The 15422-nt window shown below is 55.3% G+C and overlaps 2 protein-coding genes across 3 annotated transcripts in view; both read left to right on the top strand.

Moving 5' to 3' along the window:
• NECTIN2 (nectin cell adhesion molecule 2) overlaps positions 1-1161 on the top strand; it is a 39723-nt gene extending 38562 nt beyond the window's left edge. The window contains exon 9 of the mRNA XM_064381177.1: positions 66-1161. Coding sequence (XP_064237247.1) covers positions 66-326 — 261 coding nt within the window. The 3' untranslated portion in view covers positions 327-1161. The remainder of the gene's footprint in view (positions 1-65) is intronic.
• A 2195-nt stretch (positions 1162-3356) lies between these two features.
• Positions 3357-15316, top strand: TOMM40 (translocase of outer mitochondrial membrane 40). 2 transcript variants are annotated; one of them, XR_010344251.1, is made up of 10 exons: positions 3357-3630; positions 4340-4407; positions 4780-4872; positions 6032-6133; positions 6213-6318; positions 10702-10824; positions 11161-11237; positions 11341-11443; positions 13059-13952; positions 14471-15316. XR_010344251.1 is itself a non-coding variant. In XM_012446553.2 (9 exons), the coding sequence occupies exons 1-9, from the start codon at positions 3357-3359 to the stop codon at positions 13196-13198; spliced, it is 1086 nt and encodes a 361-aa protein (XP_012301976.1). In that variant the 3' UTR covers positions 13199-14279. The 2 variants fall into 2 exon arrangements, 1 of the variants encoding a protein (XP_012301976.1); XM_012446553.2 differs by lacking the exon at positions 14471-15316 and having other exon boundaries at positions 13059-14279.
• The last annotated feature ends 106 nt before the right edge of the window (positions 15317-15422 follow it).

Below are 15422 nucleotides of genomic sequence, written 5' to 3'. Positions count from 1 at the left end.
CAGATTGGGAATCCGTATCATGCACAGGAAGTGACCTTGAGTTCCCGTCCCCTCTCCACCTCCAGGAAATGCCTCGATACCATGAGCTGCCCACGTTGGAAGAGCGGTCAGGACCCTTGCACCCTGGAGCCACAAGCCTGGGGTCCCCCATCCTGGTGCCTCCAGGGCCACCTGCTGTGGAAGCCATTTCCCTGGATCTAGAGGACGAGGAGGAGGAGGAGGAGGAGGAAGACTATCTAGACAAGATCAACCCTATCTATGATGCCCTCCCCTCTGATTCCTATCAGGACAAAGGCTTTGTCATGTCCCGGGCCATGTATGTGTGAGCTGCCATGGGCCCGGCTTCTCGAGTCTCGCCTGTTGATCCCTTAGCTTTCTTGCCAAGGATCTAGTGCCCCCTGACCTCTGGCCAGGCCACTGTCAGATAACACACATCTATCTCGTTTGTGACTTCTACCTTGGTGGCTGCACTATGAGCCCTAACCCATGATCCCAGAGAATCTCACCATGATAATGGAATCCTGGTAACCTTATCTCATGAGGCAGGAGGTGGGGAAGGTGCTTCTGCGTAACACCTGACCCTAAGGACTCCTCTCTCAGACTGTGACCTTATACCGTACCTCTCACTTCCCACCAATGCCTTGACTCCCCCAAATCACAGAGAAGACCCTCGACCCATAATTGATCTTCAGGCAGTAAATTCCCAATAGGAGTGCTGGAGTGTGCTCCAAGATCTCCCTGCTGCTCAGACCTGAGCCCTCCAGGCAGCAGGGCCCCACTCACCCCTCCCCACCCTGTTCTCCAAAGGTAGAGGAGAGGGGATTCCCCAGCCCAAGGCAGAGTTTTCCCCTGCAAGCAGAAGCCTCGGGGGTCCAGACCCTTCCCTGAGCCCCTCACCCACCCCAATTCCTGCCTACTGAGCAACAGCCCCAGCCTAGGGCCAGATGGGGCGAGGCCCATGCAGACTGTTGCCTTGACTGCCCCAGCCTTGGGAGAAGAATTTACTGTTAACTTAAAGACTACTGAATCATTTTACCCCTACCCAATGGAATAGGACCTAAACATCTCCCTTCGGGGGAAAGTGGGTCACCTGGATTGGGGGTAGGGATTGATATTGTTTTATACACTACATTTCCTACAAAATAGGAATTTATACTTTGACCAGGTCTTGTGTTTTCTGTGGGATGTGAAGGGGATGGGGTGAGACATGAAGGGGAATGAAGGAGTCTAAGGGCTTGAGAGAATCATTGAACTAGGGGTTAAGAGAGTTAAAGACAAAAACAAAGGACCAAAGATACAAAAGAATCGAGAGAGTCATGAGCAAAAATGTATCAATCAAAAACAAAATGTTGAGTAATGGAAGGAGATGGGGAGGGGTCCAGGGCATGGTGTTTAATGAACATGAATAATTGCAACAGCAGTCTGACGAATGGAACAAAGATAAAAATAGGAATGGGTGAGGTGCAATGGCTCATGCCTGTAATCCCAGCACTTTGGGAGACTGAGGTGGGAAGATCGCTTGAGCCCAGGAGTTGAGACACCAGTCTGGGAAACACAGTGAGACCCCGTCTCTACAAAATTAGCTGGGTGTGGTGGCACGCACCTGTAGTCTCAGCCACTCTGGAGACTGAGGTGGGAGGATCGATTGAGGCCACAAGTTCAAGGACTGCAGTGAGCTATCGTGGCGCCACTGCACTCCAGCCTGGGCCACAGAGTCCGGCCCTGTCTCTAAAAACATAAAAATTAAAATAGTAGTAACGCAAATATCAGAGGGTCAAGTTTAATGAATAAACGCCAAGTAAAAATAGACCAAAGGCAAAATCATGAATAATGTTGTAATAGGATCTCAGAGTATGGCAGGTAATAAACCTGAATGAATGAGCCAGAGGCAGAGTGATGAATAATGAAAAAATAGGGACTGGGGGCCGGGCGCAGTGGCTCACACCCGTAATCCCAGCACTTTCGTAGGCTGAGGTGTGTGGATCACCTGAGGTCAGGAGTTCAAGACCAGCCTGGCAATCAAGATGAAACCCCATCTCTACTAAATACAAAAAATTAGCCGGGTGTGGTAGTGTAGGCCTGTAGTCCCAGCTACTTGGGAGGCTGAGGCAGGAGACTCCCTCGAACCCGGGAGGCGGAGATCATGCCATTGCACTCCAGCCTGGGAAACAAGAGCAAAACTCTGCCTCAAAAAAAAAAAAAAAAAAAAAAAAAATAGGGACGTGGGGCAAGGGAGGTAATGGACAGGAGTTCACGGATCCAAACGTGATGGTTAATCAGAGAAGAGCCGGAAGAAGGACGAAAGTGAACGGGCAGGCTAGGGCTAAAAGCAGTCCGGGCAATGAAGCTCAAATGAATGGGGAGAAGGCATGATGGGTAATGGGAGAGGAATGAATGAGCCGAAGATAGAAGCCGCAGTGACGCGAGGAACAAGAGGCATGATGGGTAATAAAAGGGGTGGGTCTAAGGCAACTGTTTTCGGTAAGAGGTGATGAGGGCATTATGGGTAACGAGGACCAGCGCAGGCTTCGCAGAAGAGATTAGACTTCTCCCGAGGCACTCTGGGAAGGGCCAGCACTTCCGGTTTTAGGTCAGCTACTCGGGACCAGAGGTGGGATGGGTGCCCCGCTGCCGCGGTGCCTGGTGGGACGCGAGGCCTGACCTTGCTGCCTAGCCGCCTCTGCCGCGCAACCCACCTTTACCTGTCCTTCGACCCTGGCACGTTAGCCAATGAGAGCACCAAGCTAATACGCCATCACGGTTGGCCCCGTACACGCTGGAGCCAATCAAAATGCTGCAAGGGTCAAAGCTGACCAATTATCTCAGCAACTTCGCCGCGGGGCGGAATCAAAAGAGGGTCTCCTCCAGGAGAGAGGCGGGGCGACGCCTCAGTGGGCGTGGCAAAATGATCAGCACAGACCAATGGCGGGATAGCACCGGAACCCGCGGCGACGCTAGCCAATAGGTGTAGGCTCGGCGAGCCAATGGGAAGGGCGGGAGGTGCGCCGAGACCTGCCTGCGAGTCGGAGCCAATACAAAAGGACATTTGAGGAAACGTGGGCGGGACTTTATTCATAAGCCCAATGGAAAGACCGATCCTTGAAACTGGTGGGCTGGCCTCAGAGCACACTGAACCAATGGGCTAGGCGGGGCGGGGCGACGGTGGTGGCGGCGGCGGCGGCGGCAGCGTGTTCGGTTGCGCGTAGTGCACGGGGTGGGAGCGGAGCCCAGGCCGGGAGCGGGCGCCGCCGCCAGTGAGAACCGGGGCCCGGAGCCAGGCGGGGGTTTGCTGGGGCTGAGTCTGGGGCGCGCGGGACCTGACCTTCGCCCTCTGACCTCTCCCCTCGCAGACGACCATGGGGAACGTGTTGGCCGCCAGCTCGCCGCCCGCAGGGCCGCCGCCGCCTCCAGCGCCGGCCCTCGTGGGGCTGCCGCCACCTCCGCCCTCGCCGCCGGGCTTCACGTTGCCGCCGCTGGGAGGCGGCCTGGGCGCCGGCACCAGTGCGGGTCGAGGTTCGGAACGGACCCCTGGGACTGCAACCGCCAGCGCCGCAGGGGCCGCTGAGGATGGGGCCTGTGTCTGCCTGCCCAACCCGGGCACGTTCGAGGAGTGCCACCGGAAGTGCAAGGGTGAGGGGCGAGGGCCCCCCCCACCGGGGCTGCGATGGCCCGGATCTCGGGGGAATGGGGAGGACACTGGGGACTTTGGGATTTGGCGCGCACCGTTGGAATCATTTAACAGCACTAGGAGGTGACGTTGGTATCGGATGTTGGAACGTTGGACTTGGGGCTTAGAATGATGGGATCAAATGGTGGAAACAGGATGGAATGCCACAGCAGTAGAGAAAAGCCTTAGGGACCTCAGGCGCCCCGGGATCAGCCAAGCCAGACTTGTGATAGGGAAGGGAACTGAGGCCCAAGGTCACAGTGTCAGCAAGGTGTCAGCAACGTTCTGCGGGGGCGGAACCCAAAGCCTCCGGATCCCAGCCTGGATCAATTAGAGTAGTAATAGTGGTAGAGGTTTATGGAACTCCGTTCTGTTGTCATTATATGTTAACTCATTAGATCCTTGGGACAGTTCTGTGTGGTGAGGGTCCCATCTTACATATGACTAAAGTCACTTGCCTAAAGTCGCTCAGCTAGTAGGTGGTGGCAGTGAGGTTTGGGCAGGCAAAGGCCCTGGCCCTGTCTAACTAGGCTGTACTGCCTCTTTACAGGTGGGATCCTTTGTGAGATGCTCTGCTGTGGGTCTCTGGAGAGAGCTGGGGGTGGTAGGGAAGGAAGAGATGAGAGTTGGTGTGGGATTGGGGTGGAGTGTGACGGTGTTTCTCTTCTCCAGAGCTGTTTCCCATTCAGATGGAGGGTGTCAAGCTAACAGTCAACAAAGGGTTGAGTAACCATTTCCAGGTGAGCCTTCCTGGTGTCCTGGTACCCACCAGAGGTTATCCCCACCATCCCCCTGCATCCGCACACGCAGCCCCATCACTCCTCGCACAAGAGCTGGGCTCCTTGGTACTTGAAAAGACTCGGAGATGCAGTGCCAGACTAACTACTCAGTTTAGGGACCTAGAGTCCAGAGGTCCTGTCTCCCCATAGCAGCTGGGCTGAGTGAAGGAACAGGTATGTGGGCCTACCAGTAGCACCTCCTTTCTCTGAGTCTCTCATGTAGTCAGGCCGTGCCTCCCAGTGTGCTCTGCCCAGCCCTGGGACCTTGTCCCTGCCCCTTCGGTGGGCAAGTGCATCTGTCCAGGATCCTCACAGTCCTCGCTCTTCTCCCAGGTGAACCACACAGTAGCCCTTAGCACAATCGGGGAGTCCAACTACCACTTCGGCGTCACATATGTGGGGACAAAGCAGCTGAGTCCCACAGAGGTGAGCTTCCTTTTGTCATCCATTCATTGTATCTTTCTAGTAGCAAATATGTAGCCAAAAGCCAAGCTAAGAAGGCCTCATCAGGAAAAGGTCATGGCTGCGGAGAGCTTGGGGATGGGGACTGCATCTCTCCGGTGCATTGGAACAGGAGTGATTCCTTCATTCAGCAAACATCCCCTGAACCACTGCTCTCTGCTTGTCCCCATGCTGAGCAATGCTGGGGGAGTGGCCACAACACCCCTGTCACCAGACAGCCAGCCGTGAGCCAGGTTTCAGAAGGGGCCGGGCTGGAGATCATACGGAACTTTGAATGACAAACTTGGCTTTGGACTTTCTCTAGGGGGTAGTGGAGAGTCATATGGCAGTGTGGTCAAGGGAAAGATGTGGTCCACAGGTTCATGCTGTAGAAATTGTTTTTTTCTTTTTTTTTTTTTTTCCTTTTTTTGAGACAGAGTCTTGCTCTATCACCCAGGCTGGAGTGCAGTGGCACAATCTCGGCTCACTGCAACCTCCGTGTCCCAGATTCAACTGATTCTCCTGCCTCAGTCTCCCAAGTAGTTGGGATTACAGGTGCCCGCCACCACGTCCAGCTAATTTTTGTATTTTTAGTGGAGATGGGATTTCACTGTGTTGGCCAGGCTGGTTTTGAACTCCTGACCTCAAGATCTGCCCGCCTCGGCCTCCTGGAGTGCTGGGATTACAAGCATGAGCCATTGCACCCGGCTGGAAATACCTCCTTAGAAGGATCTCTGGGGCTGCCATTTGGGGGCTGGTTATTAGGGGAAGGGGCAAAACTGGAGGCCTAGACAGGGTTGGGGGGACTCAGGTCTCTGCTTCTATTGTTTCCCTTCAGTAAATGTGTTTATTCCACAAACCTTCATTGCACAACATATTCTGCAGTGACGAAACAGCCATGGGACTCACCAGTGGGTCAGGGGACAGATGTGTTCCCAGAGAGTAACAAGCTGGGATGGGCAGGGCTGACATGGGGGAACCCAAAAGTAGGGGAACCTAACTCAGCCTAGGTGGTCAGAGAGGGCTTCATGGAGGAGGCGACCCCCATCCAAGGCTTTCTGGCCCTAGGCTTCTTGCCCCGGCCCACTTCATGTACTTATACAGTGCGGGGCCTCTGACGCCTGCCCTTCCCTCTGCCTCATAGGCGTTCCCTGTACTGGTGGGTGACATGGACAACAGTGGCAGCCTCAACGCTCAGGTCATTCACCAGCTGGGCCCCGGCCTCCGGTCCAAGATGGCCATCCAGGTGAGTGGGGTACAGCAGCTGCTGCTCTTCCAGCCACCATGGGCAAGGAGCTGCCCTCACACCCGCCTCCTCCCAACAGACACAGCAGTCAAAGTTTGTGAACTGGCAGGTGGATGGGGAGTACCGGGGCTCTGACTTCACAGCGGCCGTCACCCTGGGGAACCCAGACGTCCTCGTGGGTTCAGGTAAGAGGCAGAGGGCTTAGAGGGTGGTCACAAAACCGCAGTTCAGGCTTTCCCACCAAACCCACCCCTTTTGTGCACCTCCTTTTCTGCCATCAGAGAAGCGGTTGAGCAGGAGTGATTTTGAAACATCAGGCCACATAGTACAGTGGGTGAGACGGTTCAGAGCCACAGTGCAGTCTTAACTGAGATTTTGTTTTGTATTTTAAAAAACTGGCCATGCACAGTGGCTCACGCCTGTAATCCCAGCACTTTGGGAAGCCAAGGCAGGCAGATCATGAGGTCAGGAGACCAAGACGATCCTGGCTAACACAGTGAAAACCCATCTCTACTAAAAATACAAAAAAATTAGCTGGGCGTGGTGGCAGGCTCCAGTAATCCCAGCTACTCAGGAGGCTGACGCAGGAGAATTTCTTGAACCTGGGAAGTGGAGGTTGCAGTGAGCCGAGATTGTGCCATTGCACTCCAGCCTGGGCGACAGAGCGAGGCTCCATCTCAAACAAAAAAATTTAAGATGGTGTCTTGCTGTATTGGCCAGGCTAGTCTGGGAACTCCTGGCCTCAAGCAGTCCTCCCACCTTAGCCTCCCAAAGTGCTGGGATTACAAGTGTGAGCCACCTCGGCTGGCCAGGGAAAGAGCTTTTCAGCCTGTGGGCAGTGCAGTCAGGGCTCTTAAAAGGGACCTCAGGGAGGATGGTCATCTGATACCATAAGGCTTTGCAGAGCTTTGGCCTTCGCTCTGAGTGAGTCTGGGCAGAGCTTCTCACAGGACCCCGCAGCTGGCATAGAGAGCAGACTCCAAAGGGTACCACTGGGAGGGAGTGGAGCCGGGAGAGGAGGTTGGATTCTGGATGTTGTTTGAAGGCCGAACTGCTGCATTTACTGAGTTTGGAGGCAATGACTCCGTACTTTTTGGCTGGAACTGAAGGATGGTTCCTGGCTTTGTGTCTTTGCACAGCCGTCCGCTGTATCGTGGAGAGCAGGCTTTTGGGCACTGAGTCCTGAGTGATTGGCTTGTACAGTTGGGGAGCCAGGGTTGGCTTCAGACCCCTGGGAGTGCTCAGGGAGAGTCACCGCTTCTCCCTGCAGGAGCTCAGGGAGAGTCACCGCTTCTCCCTGCAGGAGCCCAGGGAGACTTCTCAGAGGAGTGATCACCTTTGAGCTGCCAGAGGAGGGGAAAGGGCTACCCCAGCTGGGGCACAGGAGCAAGAACATTCCAGGCAGGGAGCAGTGAAGGGAAGGGCCATGGCGGAAAACCCAGGAAACAGGGAACCTGGAGACAGCAGCAGGTGCAGAGAGGCCTCCTAAGTGAGGCTGATCTGCAGGGCCCCATGAGGAAGAAACCTTTCCAGCCAGGCATCGTGGCTCATGCCTGTAATCCCAGCACTTTGGGAGGCTGAGGCAGGAGAACTGCTTGAACCCAGGAGGTGGAGGTTGCAGTGAGCCGAGATTGCACTACTGCACTCCAGCCTGGGTGACAAAGTGAGGCTCTGTTTCTAAATAAATAAATACATGCATACATACTTGAGGGTCTCATGGCCTCAGTTCCAAGAGTTCCTGGAGCTCAGAGGCCAGAGTCTAAGTCACCCACTCTAGACGGCAGCTTTTCCCTCTGTGGGCTTTGGTTTCCCCCTCGATTGAATGGGGGGGATGATACTGACCAGAATGGTCATGGTAGTGATTTATTTTCTTTTTTTTCCCCCCAAAGAGTCTCTGTCGCCCAGGCTAGAGTGCAGTGGCACGATCTCAGTTCACTGTAACCCACCTTCTGAGTTCAAGTGATTCTCCTGCCTCAGCCTCCCAAGTAGCTGGGATTACAGGCACGCACCACCACACCCGGGTAATTTTTATATTTTTAGTAGAGATGGGGTTTCGTCATGTGGCCAGGCTGGTCTCACACTCCTGACCTCAGGTGATCCGCCTGCTTCAGAGTGCTGGGATTACAGGCTTAAGCTACCAGGCCCACCGTGATTTTTCTTTTTAAGATAGGGTGTCACTCTGTCTCCCAGGCTGGAGCACAGTAGCACAATGATGGCCCACTGCACCCTCAACCTCCCCAGGCTCAGCGGATCCTCCCAGCTCAGCCTCCTGAGCAACTGGGTCTATAGGTGTGCATCACCACACCCAGCTAGTTTTTTGTAGTGATGTGGGTCTCGCCACGTTGCCCCAGCTGGTCTGAGACTCCTGCGCTTAAGCAGCCTTCCTGCCTCAGCCTCCCAAAAGTGCTAGGATACAGGGGTGAGCCACTGCGCCCACCAGTGTGGTGGTGATTTAACAAGCAGGGATCTGGGTCAGGGGTTCATTTGTGTCATCTCGTCAAGGAAGGAGATTCACACGGTGGCTTTCCCGAGCCCACGGGGACCGGCTCCAGCCCACTTCTGAGTTCAGCCTCTCTAAAAGATGCCACCAGGGCACTGGCCATGAACTCATGGCCACCTTCACACCCACCAGGCTCACGTTGGGGGATGCCACCAACACTCAGCCACTCTAGAGAAAGGCCCCTATTTCTGCAGCTCCAGAGAGAGGGCTCCCAGCCGGCTCCAGGCTAGCAGGCCAGCCTGCACCCCCTGTGGGGCCCCAAGTCTGCCCCTCTGGTTGTCTTTGTCTGGGAAACATCTTTGCAGCTGACTTGCTCTGTGCTGTCTCAGCTTCTCTTGTGGCCCCCACCCCCACTTCCCTTCTCCACGGGGCTTCCTCTGAAGCGCAGGCTGCGGCCTGGGACCCTTCTGCGCGGCTGCAGCGGACTTCCCAGCTGTGGGCTGACTTCAGTCCCTCTTCCCTCTTCGTTTCCGAGTGTGTTTCCTGACTCTGCAGATATGTCGTCGCTTTTTTTCTTTTACATATTTTTAAATTTCTTATTTTTGAGACAGGATCTCTGTTGCCCAGGTTGGAAGCTCACTGTAACCTTGACCTTCTGGGCTCAAGCAGTCCTCCCACCTTGGCCTCCCAAGTAGCTGGGAACACAAGCATGTGCCACCACACCTGGCTAAATTTTTGAATTTATTTATTTGTTGGTTGGTTGTTTATTGAGACAGATTCTCGCTCTGTCACTCAGGCTAGAGTGCAGTGGTGCTATCATGGCTCACTGCAGCCTCCACCTCCTGGGCTAAAGCCATCCTCCAGCCTCCCACCCCACCCCTCAGTACCTAGGATTGCAGGTACGCACCAGCACACTCAGCTAATTTCTGTATTCGCCATGCTGCCCAGGCTGGTTTTGAATTCCCGGTACAAATGAACCTCCCACTGTGGCCTTCCAAATTGCTGGGGTTACCACAAGCATGAGCCACTATACCTGGCCGTTTTTTGTTTTTTTTCTTTTTAATGATAATCTGTAGTTTCATGAAATTTTTAAATTTTTTGTGGAGATTGGGTCTCACTCCTGGCACCTAGGCGGGTCTCCAACTCCTGGCCTCAAATAAACCCTCTTGCCCCAGCCTCCCAACACATTTGGGATTACTGGCATGAGCCACCACTGCGTCTGGCTTTTTTTTTTTTTTTTTTCTTTTGAGATGGGGTCTCACCATGTTGCCCAGGCTGGCTTTGAACACCTAGGCTCAAGCGATCAATCCTCCCTCCTTCAGCCTCCTAAATAGCTGGGATTACAGGCATGTGCCACCACACCAGGCTTGTTTTCTTTCTCTCTCCCTCCCTGTTACCTTGTCTCTTCTTGCCCGTTTCTTCTGCCCCTATAAAATCATATTTGTGGCGTGTACCCTGCTAGGCTCCAAAGACACCAAAGCGAATCTGTCTATATCTTGAGGCTTGAGAAGGCAGCCCAGAGGGAGCAGTCCTCTCGTGCAGCAAGCACTGCCTGCTGGAGGAACAGAGGGACGTAGACTTGGACCTCACTCAGTGTAGCAAGTCTGAGTGACAGCTGAGTGCTCATCAATTCCTCACAACCCCAAGAGGCAGCCAGGGTCACAGAGAGACGATGCCCGTGTCTATGATCACCAGCCAGCCTGTGGCAGGGCTGGGATTCAAACCCAGGCCGTGCACTCTACTCAACTGCCTCTCAGCTGCAGAGCGGCTCAGAGCCTGGGTTTGGGAGGTGTGGAGGCTTGGATTCCACCCCGACACATTTCGTGAGCGTGAGTGAGTGACTTACCCTGTCAGCTTCTCTAAGTGCTGCTGATCTCTGTAAGTGATGGTAGATGAATACTGACCACATGGGCTTGTGTCGACCAGATGCGATCCTTTGGGTAATGCAGTCATGGCAGGGGCTGGGACGCTGACCTCAGCGGCATGAACTGCTGGGCGATGGGTTAGGGGGAAGGAGCTCGTGTGGGAGGCCTCAGAGCAAGCGCAGGCCTCCAGCAGGGATGACCCTGGAAGGCTTCCTGGCCTGGCACCCAGGGTGGGTGAAAACTGATCATCATTTTGCCCACAGGAATCCTCGTAGCCCACTACCTCCAGAGCATCACACCTTGCTTGGCCCTGGGTGGAGAGCTGGTCTACCACCGGCGGCCTGGGGAGGAGGGCACCGTCATGTCTCTAGCTGGGAAATACACATGTGAGCCTGGGGCCAGGACTCCTGGGTCTGAGGGTGGAGGGTGGAGGGCTGGGGGCCAGGACTCCTGGGTCTGAGGGTGGAGGGTGGAGGGCTGGGGGCCAGGACTCCTGGGTCTGAGGGTGGAGGGCTAGGGGCCTGGACTCCTGGGTCTGAGGGTGAAGGGCTAGGGCCCTGAACTCTTGGGACTGAGGGTGGAGGGCTGGGCTCCAGGACTCCTGGATCTGAGGGAGGAAGCCTGGGCTCCTGGACTCCTGGGTCTGAGGGAGGAGGCCTATGTTCCCAGATGCCCAAATCCCCTTGGTAATGAGCCCCCACCCCCACCCCGCTCTCTGACAGTGAACAACTGGTTGGCAACGGTAACGTTGGGCCAGGCAGGCATGCATGCAACGTACTACCACAAAGCCAGTGACCAGGTGAGTGGGTCCAGGGACTGGCTGGTGCTGCTGGGAGCTGCTGGGCCTGGAAGTCCAGGTAGGGCCTCTCGCTAACTCTCACGCGTTGCCCTGGCCCCTCCAGCTGCAGGTGGGTGTGGAGTTTGAGGCCAGCACACGGATGCAGGACACCAGTGTCTCCTTCGGATACCAGCTGGACCTGCCCAAGGCCAACCTCCTCTTCAAAGGTAAAGGCTCGGTTTCCCTATTTGGGAAGCAAGCGAGAGGTGACTCAACTCTGAGTGGGTTTATAGGCCACCACAGGTGCTGGGGACCTGTGGGCCTCCAAATTACCAGGGAACGCTTGTTAAAAAGTAGGTGGATAACCCTCTGCTGTGTTTCATGCTTGAAAAAAAGTCGGTGGAGCAGCCAGGTGCAGTGGCTCACGCCTGTAATCCCAGCAGATTGGGAGGCCAAGACAGGTGGATCACTTGAGGTCACGAGTTCGGGACCAGCCTGGTCAACATGGTGAAACCCTATCTCTACTAAAAGTACAAAAATTAGCCAGGCGTGGTGGCGTGCAACTGTAGTCCCAGCTACTCGTCAGGCTGAGTCACAAGAATCGCTTGAACCTGGGAGGCGGAGGTTGCAGTGAGCCAAGATTGCACCGCTGCTCTCCAGCCTGGGTGAGAGTGAGAGTCCCTCTCCAAAAATAATAAATAAGTAAAATCAAATAAATAAATAGATGTTTTAAAAAAAATTAGGTGGATCATCTGATGGGTGTTTGGGCCGAGCTGGAGCTTTGCACATCCCTTCCTGACCCAGCCAGCAAGCCCTCTCCCACGCCCTACACTTGACCTTCTTCCTTTTCTGAGACTGGTCTCACTCTGTCGCCCACGCTAGAGTGCAGTGGTGCAATTGCAGCTCACTACAGCCTCCACCTCCCTGGCTCAAGCAGCCTCCCACCTCAGCCTCCTGAGTAGCTGGGACCACAGGTGCACGCCACCACACCCGGCTAATTTTTTTTTAATTTTTTGATAGAGACAGGGTTTTGCTTTGTTGCCCAGGCTGGTCTTGAACTCAAGCCTTGGCCTCCCAAAGTGCTGGAATTACAGATGTGAGCCACCACCCCCGGCCAAGGTAGAAGGCACCTTGGAAGCATCCAGCCTGCCCCATTCATCTTACATTAGTAGAAACAGGCTTCCAGAGGTTTCAAGGTCACAGCCAAATCCTGACCCTCATGTCAGGCTCACTAGCTCACTAGCTGCAGTTTCAATGTCCAGTCTTTTTTTTTTTTTTTTTTTTTTGAGACGGAGTCTCGCTCTTGTTGCCCAGGCTGGAGTGCAACAGTGCAATCTTGGCTCACCACAACCTCTGCCTCCTGGGTTGAAGTGATTCTCCTGCCTCAGCCTCCCAAGTAGCTAGGATTATAGGCGCGAGCCACCGGGCGTGGCCCCTCGATGTCCACTCTTAAGTCTTCTTGGCTATCTGTGGCTCACAGATATTGGGTGTTTGGGCCTCCTGCTGAGCAGTGCTGGGGACACAGTGGTGACCAGCTGTGTCTTCATGAGGCTCAGTGGGAGGAACAGATCATCCCCAGAGTGGGCAGGACTAGGTTGGGGGAACCCAGGGATATGGAGGGCTTTCCAGAGGGCAGGGTTCACTGAGCGGAGAGCAAAGGAGTGAGCCATTTGCTGCAGCATGAAGTTGCTGGGGGTGTGATGGGGTTTCTGGGTGGCGGGAGCAGTGTGGTTGGAGGTCTGGAAGCTGTGGGCCTGTGGCTGGTATTTGAGGTGGCCAGGAACTCCACATGGACACAGGGTGGGAAGCTGGCACGCCTTTCACCTCAGCTCTTCCCCGCAGGCTCTGTGGACAGCAACTGGATCGTGGGTGCCACGCTGGAGAAGAAGCTCCCACCCCTGCCCCTGACACTGGCCCTCGGGGCATTCCTGAATCACCGCAAGAACAAGTTCCAGTGTGGCTTTGGCCTCACCATCGGCTGAGCCCTCCTGGCCCCCGCCTTCCACGCCCTTCCTCCTTCAGATTCCACCTCCACCTCCCCTCCCTTCCCTTCCTCCTCAGGGGTCGGGGGGACAGCGGAAAGGAGGGACCCCCGCCACCCCAGCAGCTGAGGAGGGGATTCTGGAACCGATTGGCGCTTCGGGATTCTGAGTACCACAGGCAGTGTGCTCAGGGGGCTTGGAGTCCCGGGAGGGATTCCGGGACTGCAGGGCGCGCAGGATTCTGAGCAGCAGGGGCAGAGGTGGCCAGACAACCTCAGGGAGGAGTGTCCTGGCGTCCCCATCCTCCAAAGGGCCTGGGCCCGCCCCGAGGGGGCAGCAAGAGGAGCTTCCCCATCCCCGGTCAGTCCGCCCTGCCCCGTCCACTCTCCCATCTACTCGGTATAAATCATGTTTATAAGTTATGGAAGAACCGGGACATTTTACAGAAAAAAAAACAAAAAACAACAAAAAATATACGTGGAAAAAAGAAAAACCGATGGGAGGCCTCCGTTGATTCTCAAGCCTGGCTGGTGTTTTGAGCATTTCATCCAGAGTCCGGCCGCCCTGATCTTCCCCCAGCCGCCCGCAGGGGGCGCCAGAGGGCTGGAGCACGGAAAGCCGCGGAGCCACACGCCTGGCTTGATGCTGCATTGAGCGCGGCTCAAGATGGGTGCAGCGTGGTCTGGGGTCGTAGTCTCCCGGGCCGGAACATCCACCCTGCAGAGAAACACCACCGGCCTTCCCTTGCCCGAGGGTAGGTTCTCAACGTCACTCACCCCAGCTTGACCTGGCTGGAGTGGCTACGGAGGACTTTGTCCCTTCAAACTGAAACAGTGCAGATGACACTGAAAGCAGAGATGGGGGCGGGGGGCTAGGAGAGGGTTCAAGCCACTAGGAACAGCTACAGAACAACTAGGGTTGTAGGAACTGCTGTGTTGGGGAAAAAGGGGCTCCAGGACTCCCAGGCCTGGGAGAAGGGGGCTAGAGGCCAGACTAGGCTCCTGATGCAGCCATGGGGGCTGGGTCACGTGTCTGAGAATGTGGTGCTGTCTGGATTTTGCCAACCTAGGGCTGGGGGTTGATGTTGACCACCATCAACCCCCAGCCTCCTCCAAACAGGAACTGAAACCCTGTCTGCCCCCAGGGTCTGGGGAGGGAGGGCTGCTGAGTAGAGCTGACCCCCTGCCAGCCAAAGCAAGCAGGCCCGCCCAGGCACTGAGGCCTCCTTTCCAGGACCAGATGTGCAGAATCCTCTGATCCCACCCCCTGCAGGAGCCAGGAATGAATCCCAGCCCTTCCTGTTCTCGCTGTGTGGCCTTGCCATTGACCTCGCTGCTGACCTCACTGCTGCACCACCGGTTTCTCTGAAACATCTGGAGTTTATAACAGGGCTGTTAGGAAAGTGACAGCGTCTGAGCGTGCACTGTGGCCTGTCCATCGCTAGCCCTAACATAGGACCGCTGTGTGCCAGGGCTGTCCTCCGTGCTGGACACACATGTTAGCTTGTTACCAAACGTCGGTCACACAGCTGGCAACTGGCAGAGCCAGGATGCAAGCCCTGGCAGTTTGGCTACAGAATCCTAACCCTGACCCAGAAGCACAGCTTTAAGCCCCTGGAAACCAAAATGCCTGTGCCAGGCGGGGGAGGTGCTGGAATTTCATTTATATGTGGGGAGGGGGCTCCCCTGTGCTCAAGTTCGCCACCAAACAGGAAGCTATGATTAAAACCAGATCCCACTCGCAAAGCCTAGACTTAGCACGTGCATCACATTGTTCCCTGTTCCCACCCCTCCCATCCCACTCTGTTCAGTCCCCATCCCCTGATTTCTTTTTTTTCCTTTTTTTTTTTTGAGATGGAGTCTCGCTCTGTCACCCAGGTTGGAGTACAGTGGCACAATCCTGGCTCACTGCAACCTCCACCTCCCAGGTTCAAGTGATTCTCCTGCCTCAGCCTCCCGAGTAGCTGGGATTACAGGCGACCGACACCATGTATTTTTTTTAGTAGAGACGGGGTTTCGCCATATTGACCAGGCTGGTTGAGAACTGCTGACCTCAGGTGATCCACCCGCCTTGTCTTCCCAAAGTGCTGGGATTACAAGTGTGAACCACCAAGCTCGGCCTCCCTCCAACCTTTTTTTTTTTTTTTTTTTTTCCCAGAGTCAGGCTGGATTGCAGTGGTGAGATCTCACCTCACTGCAACCTTTGCCTCCCAGGTTAAAGCGAT

This window comes from Aotus nancymaae, unplaced genomic scaffold (assembly GCF_030222135.1).
Source record: "Aotus nancymaae isolate 86718 unplaced genomic scaffold, 86718_ANA_hifiasm-v0.15.2.pri h1tg000028l, whole genome shotgun sequence".
NCBI classification, from domain to species: Eukaryota; Metazoa; Chordata; class Mammalia; order Primates; family Aotidae; genus Aotus; species Aotus nancymaae.
This window is presented reverse-complemented; position numbering and strand designations above follow the sequence as displayed.